Source organism: Rhipicephalus sanguineus, chromosome 4, assembly GCF_013339695.2.
Source record: "Rhipicephalus sanguineus isolate Rsan-2018 chromosome 4, BIME_Rsan_1.4, whole genome shotgun sequence".
Classification (NCBI taxonomy): domain Eukaryota; kingdom Metazoa; phylum Arthropoda; class Arachnida; order Ixodida; family Ixodidae; genus Rhipicephalus; species Rhipicephalus sanguineus.
In genome coordinates, this window is record NC_051179.1 from 59,234,399 (window position 1) to 59,241,651 (window position 7,253).

General features: G+C 44.3%; 1 protein-coding gene across 1 annotated transcript in view; it reads right to left on the bottom strand.

The window, feature by feature from the left end:
• LOC119390056 (E3 ubiquitin-protein ligase MIB2) overlaps window positions 1-6,650 on the bottom strand; it is a 63,177-nt gene extending 56,527 nt beyond the window's left edge. Inside the window, exons 1-2 of the mRNA XM_037657584.2 lie at window positions 5,990-6,650; window positions 4,324-4,625 (exon numbers count right to left, since the gene is read on the bottom strand). Coding sequence (XP_037513512.1) covers window positions 4,324-4,552 — 229 coding nt within the window. The 5' untranslated portion in view covers window positions 4,553-4,625; window positions 5,990-6,650. The remainder of the gene's footprint in view (window positions 1-4,323; window positions 4,626-5,989) is intronic.
• Window positions 6,651-7,253: the final 603 nt, after the last annotated feature.

Here is a 7,253-nt window from a genome sequence, read left to right on the forward strand (position 1 = left end):
CAAAACATCAGGAAATGTTCGTTGGATGTGTGGGGGCGGGAAGGGGGTGAGGCACTGCCTATCACGTCAGCACTTCCTATCTGGGCAATCCCAGCTACGATAAGTGCGTCTGGGGAAAGCCCCGAGGCAGACATGATGATGTTTCCTCTCTTTTCGAATGACGTATACGACATACAAACAAAGCGTGCGAGCGTAGCACTCACGAGCTGACCCGTTGATTCATTAGCTCCCCAGTCACTTTTGTGTGGAGGTAAACTTTCTAATAAATAGTGTCAACTGTCACTCATCGCAATGTGAATAACTCCGCAAGCAAGTAGGAAGGATAAATGTGAACAGTGAATAGTTTTCTCTTTTTAACGAAGCGCTTGTTTCGAGCCCACTTCAAAAACATTTTAGAGATACATTTGTCGTCTTAGTTCCTGCTCCTGTCCCTTCCAGGAAGTTAGACTATCAACAAGGGTTTCGGGTGTGTTAAACAAAAAAGTTGCAAGTTCAATGAAAATCTTGATAAAGCACGCAGCAACGACTGCTTGTCAACGAGGCGCGGCTTTGCAGAAGCCAAGCACATGTGAAGTCAACATGATAAAGGTTGTTTGCGTTTGATAAGAAGTCCCTACCCATAAGGCTTACCCAGATTTATCAGCCCCTGTTCAAATAAGGACCGAGTGAAAGCACCTCGTGGGAAAGCCCTTGGCCTAAGTGGGCCCCTGAAAACTTTGCCGAAGTTTTTTGCAGCGTGTCAAGGCTGACGTACAACCTCTGTTCACAAGTATTGATGTAAATGAGGAGAAAGGAGATTTCACCAACATGTCCAGAAGCCTTGTTCTACACAACGAAAAATTTATGATTAATCAGGCACATTACTTCCGGATTATCTAAGTGTCAAACAGTAGTGGACAATGGCAAACAACTTTATCGCACCTTATTTTCATTGCTGCAATGCCCCAACTCACAAAACTAGAAGTTTTGATAAAATGGCTGGCGTTGATGCCAAAATTCGAATAGTGTAGCTACATATTAGGGATAAAGTCATATTCTATTCAGGAAAAAACAGCTACAGCCACAGCTGCAATTAAGGTTTGTAAGCAGCCATCATCTCCGTCTTCAGCTCATGCAAATGATCAGTAGGCAAGAACACATGTGAAAAAAATAATAATAAATAAAAACAGACACTAAGCTTGTACCTCAGCTAACCTATCTAGTGACAACATGACAATCATGATGTAGCCACGACTACTCATGTTCCTCTGACATTAACTGGTATAATGCATTGCTTTTTTAAACTACCAAGAAATCATAGCTTTTCTAAAGGCGTGAAGAGAGCAACCTTCTGGTTATATGCAAAATTACTGAAGACTGTTCCACACATTACGCTGAAAATGATCAACTTGCAATGGCTCAAAGCCACATAAGAAGCTAGAAAGACAATGTTTAGGTCAATGCATGCATACTTCTCCTGCCTGTCCAAAGCTGACAAACACGCTACTTGCATCTTGACAAGCACAGAAATTCCCCCTCTCTAAGCGATTCTTCCAGGACATTGTGGCCCACAAACTGAAGCATGCGAAATACTGTTCTGCACTGTGACATGCTATCAGACTTGCTGCTCTGAATTACAGTACCATCTTTTTTTTATATATATATTGAAGCTCTTTCCTTAAGAGAAGAACCACTTTTCAATATCTTTCAAGCTCATGTTGTGGTCAAGACAGCACCTGAAAGACTATGAACAGCGGCTCAAGGACAAATAAACTTAAATCACTCGTGCACTATCTGCATGAAATGCGCTTTCACGCTAATCTGTAATTTTATTCTGACATTATGCCTGCATAGACCCAGAATGAAAAAAAAAACTGACAGCACAAATTTCACCCTGTCGGCACATAAGGAAAAGTTGCATCAAGCACAGCTGTGTGATATGACAGATCTGCGTCCCAGCTACGGAAACAGCTGCAGACTTGACACTGTCGTGGCCCTGATGGCCGTAAATTTACAGCCCATCACATAGGTTCCTCATGGCTCGCGGTGGGCGTGCTCCAAAGAGGAAATGCAATACCGAGAACAGCTGTGCACATATCGCCCATGGAAAGACGGCTTCAGAAGTCGATAGGTCTTATTAATCACCATGTTTAAAGCAGACAAGCGAGTTTCACACGTGATCCATGGCATGATCACTAGCGCAGAACAAAAACAGAGATGCCCCTATGCTTTTTTAAATATCATCGTCATGCGGAAAAACTCCATGTGTCATTTTTATGAAATGGCATTTTAATTCGATTCTATATCAATCAATCACGTGACAAACTAACTCCCTCGCCCTTGATTATGTACTCAGTAAACATTCTGCATGTAAATGTGATAGTGAAGTGCTTCATGCATGTGAACTACAAGACAGCTGCAGAAAAGTTGCTCTGTTTATTTTATTCTTTTGCATCATTCACCAATTGCCTGAATATTTATGTAGAACTTTTCCATATCACACATATGATCCCAGATATACTTATCGCCAATTGCTGACAGTGCAACCAGTATTAATGCTCAACAGCTTTTTCAACAACAAAAAAGAACAGTGGCACAGCACGGGAGTTTGCTTCCTTTTGAGTTTCAGAGCATCATCACTTGTAACACCTGAAGAGCAACCATTTTTTTGCTATCTTGTACAGTATAAAACAACGACACAGGCTCAAATGAGCGTCATTTAGTGCAAATGACACCTTCTCATGCAACACAAGTTTTGGCGGTAATCCCATCGCATTACACGATGTACTACGTCATTCCAAAGATACAAGTTGTGTCTTGAGGTGTTGTGGCAATGCGTGGCAGTGAAGTAAAACCTGACCCTTGCACTAACAGATGGAATTCGAGGCTGTACATATGAGAACTTTCAGTGTTATGGAAAGTGTGAACAGAAAATGACAGCAGGCGAAGACAGGACGAGCACATACTCACAACTGGAACGTTTTTGCAACTGACACACAAACTTCAAGTTGCACACAGTTCAGGCAACAGCGTGTCAACATGTGGAAGTGAAAAACACGAGATTTGAATTTATCTTCCACTGCACATGCGCTCTGTCTAACGATGGTGCCACGATCCATCCGACAATGGCGCAATGTCGCCGAAACCTGCCTCACAAAAGTGTCCCTGTTTGTTTCTTCTATGTAAAATGTCACAAGTTCTCGTGCTAGCTTCTATAATAATAATAATAATAATAATAATAATAATAATAATAATAATAATAATAATAATTCCCCATCAGTACAATTAAGGCTTGACTAAGGTCTCACACCTTTTACAGCAGGCAGCAGCAGGGATCATATACATTGCAGTTGTATTGACAAAAAATTTTTTAAAAATCAAGAAAAAAGGCACACCCATTCAGAACAAGAGCAATGAGCGAAATGCATTTCCACGTGTTTCATTTTGCGGCACATACATTATACAAACATGTGACAAAAGAAAACGGACAAATCACATTCTTAAACATTTATCACAATATAAAGATAGAATAACAACGACAAGTGATGATATTTGAAGACTAAGCATGTAACGGTGCCAGTAGATAGTGATTTGTGGGGTGTGCATGCGCGTAAACAGATATGTGCAATGTTGGGAAACTGTTGGCTCAAAGCGGCGACCAATTATATAGTAGTGTAGATGCGTATTAGAAATGTTCCTGAGGTAAATGTTCCCATTGTGCCGTTCCTTTAGCAGTGGTAACTTGTAACTAATCATCTCGTAGCCGTAATTCATCCAGCTCTTCACAAGGGCCTCTCTCACAGATATTTCATGAAAGAAGGGAACCTTGAAGGCTCGTTTCTTTGTCTGACACAACTTTAATGAAACCAAGCAGATAATGAAGCCAAGGCAGGTTTAGGGGACATTAATTGTACTGTTTTAAGCGTGTTGTAGTAATTGTGGTATGGAATTGAAGAAAGCAAAGTGGACGAAAAGATAACTTGCCGCTGGCAGGGACCGAACCTGCAACCTTCGGGTGACGTGCCTAATGCTCTACCAATTGAGCTAGGGCGACGGTCGTCCTCTCGTCCACTTTATGAGGTATTTATTTATTAGGTTTGAATGCACATAAGTACCTGATAAAGTGGACAAGAGGACGACCACCGCCGTAGCTCAATTTGTAGAGAATTGGCCGCGTTATCCGAAGGTTACAGGTTTGGTCCCTGCCGGCGGCAAGTTGTCTTTCCGTTCGCTTTGCTTTCTTTGCATCTAGTCACAATTACTACAACAGTACAATTAACGTCCCCTATACCTGCCTTGGCTTCATTACCTGCTGGCTGTAATCACAGAGAATGCGTAACTCACCGGCTGGGGCATTGTCGAATACACGCAGGTCGTAAGCGCCCTGGTAGCCGACGCGGTAGTTTGTACGCGAGCCAGAGTCCCACTGCACCACAACGGTGCGGTCTGGCGAAGAGGTGCTGCCAGGCTCACCGATCTCCACGAGGGTGCCCACGTGTCCCTCGCCGCCATCTTGGTTCGCCCACTTCCAGTCTGGCCCGCGAACCACTCGCAGACCAAGTTCCACAGCCATTTGCACACTATCACACGCGCACAGTTCCCGCAGTCACTACCTCTGACGGTCTGGGTGGACATTTGCTGCCATCCTGCAAAGCGAGTGTAAAAGAAATGGAAACAGCAACTGTCAGTAAAAGTGCTGCTTGTACAAGAACAGCCTAAAGACTCTGTGAGCATATACTTTGGTGTTGACATATTTGAGACCACTAAATTTCATGTTGTCCTACATCATTCTTTTATATATGCTTCCAAGGGTACCATGGCCATCTTAAAATTGGTATCTCTCTCAGTCTACGACGATGGTCCTTTTTTTTAATGTGACCATTCAGGATCATTGAGCTGTATAATTTCCCAGGCTGGTCCAGAGAGATATTGTATGGTGTACAAGGCAATTAGGTGTTCGACACGCGAAGCACCTTTCTGTTTAGTCTTTCTTTTTTTCGTTAATGTGGCTAACGCTGAGCCAATCACTCTGCACTTTTTGTGAAGTTAGCATGTCTATGCTCTGGCACTGAAGTAAAATACGGTTACGTTACGGAACGAAAATGAAAGAAATATACTATATTGGTGTTGTGAACGGGTTCAATGCATGAACTGATCAACTTTGCACCAACAATCGTGGGGGACTGCGCAATTTCTCTACTGCGATTGCGGAAAGAAATGCCTCGATGGCCTAAAAAAAACCTGCAAGCACCTTTACAGCGTCTCGTAAACTTCGCGATCAAACTAGAACGTAATTCGCACGAAAAACGCAGCCCACACACTCTTGGGCGTGGGAAACCCGTTTACAAAAACACAGACGCGATCGCACATTAATGCAGGCTCTCAATACTTCGAGTGCACCACCAAGAAAGGGTACCACACGGACAGTTTTACACACATTCGCAACCATTAACCACTCGCCGTGCGACTACAGTTAGAGCGTACGGTCAAGACTCGGAGCTGGGAGTGACCAATCGTTGGTCACCATGTCAACAAAAGGTCCAAACTTACTTCACAAAACGATTTCTGGGAGTCCCACCTCGGAGCAGCGCACGGACTACCGAAAGCATTCACAAAGAGGGCTGCTACTCCCTTGCGGTACAAGTGGACGCTAGAAAGATGGCCCAACCGTCAAGTTTTCGGCAGTAACCACTGACCGCAAGCAATCGAACCGTGACGCGACGGTGCCTGTGCACCGGGACGTTCCCACGCATACGCTGAACACGACCCAAAAGTCGACCGAACGACATTTGCTGCATTCTTTCCTCGTGCGTTCGAATGCGTCACAACGACTACGGATTTGAAAGCCCGGACGCACTATCGATACGTCAACGCTAGAAATGTAAACATGCCGTACAGGAAAGTAGTAGGCGGCAGTGGTCGCGGCAGCGCGTCCACCGATCGTTCTGCTGCTGCGGTGGTCGGCGAACATGTCTGCAATGAACGATCTCGTGAAAAAGGAATCACCTACCTTCTCACTTCAGCACTGCACACCGACAGCGCAGGCATGCCATCGCGCAACAGCCACTGGAAGAAAACGAATCCCTAGCCGCAGCTTTCCAGCCGCCGCCAACAACAGGAAGCCATGTTGTTTGGAACACCCGCATTACAATAGAGCACGCTCAACCAACCAACCACGGAGCTTCCGTTCACGCAGGCTGGGACACAATGGAAAAAAAAGAGGAGCTTGCTTCCGTCGAAATGCCTGTGTGCTGGCGTAAATGAGCGTCGCGATGAATGGAAATGAAAACCGCAGCGCGCGAATGATGCCTTCGGGCCGGGAAATCGAGGAAAAGCGGCCGGCCGGCGAAAGGAAAAAACTGTGCTTACCCTGTTGCAACCAGTGGGGGAAGTACTAGACGGCGCGTCGCTGGTGGTTTCGGTTCAGGTTTCGGCGTCTCGGCTTACGCGCAGTGGTACTAGCACTACGAACCGTACTCGGTGTTATAGACTTGCCGTCGCGAAATCCCAACAGTCCGAGCGCACGAGGAAGCGGGGGAGCACGATGTGCGGGTGCGGGGAGCTTGTTTGTTATGTTATTTCCTCTTTACAAGTGAAACAACATCGTCATATCTACCATTGGCGATCTTCCAAGAACGGATGTGGTTTGTGAAAAATGCGTCATTTGGGAAAATATTTGTACAGCATTGAATGCTCGTATATGTTAGTGGGTGACACCAACACTTGGGGATGGCTCAAGGAAAGGGTAGCTTAGAATAAAGGTGGTAAACAAAATTTTAGAATGGTGCAGGTGAGAATGGTGTTGCGAAAATGGCGCGATTTACATGAAATAAAAAGAAAGGTTCTGTAGAGTTTCTTCCTTATCTGATCGTGCTTTGGTATTCATTAGGTCAGCAAAGCGCTTCGTCCGTGCGGCGATGTCCAGAATGCGGTAAATATATTTGCGTCAATAATAATACTTTTTATAAAGCAGGAAGCATATAGGAAAAAATGTGTCTCTAAACGAAGATGAGTCTGTTTTCTTCAATTTTACGTCCTGTGACAGAAAGGTACAAATAAAAGTAAATATCTACATCGATGGTTGTCTTTTTTTTCTTTTTGCTAAATTTGACGTATATATGTGACCCTCCATATGCCCCCCCCCCCCAACCCCCTCACCGCCCCCAGTAGAAACGAAAAAGAAAAAAAAAACAAATTGTAACGAATGTTACTTTGAGCTAAATCTGAATTCAGTGTCGCCGCATAAAATGAAATTTATACGCTAAATATTTAAG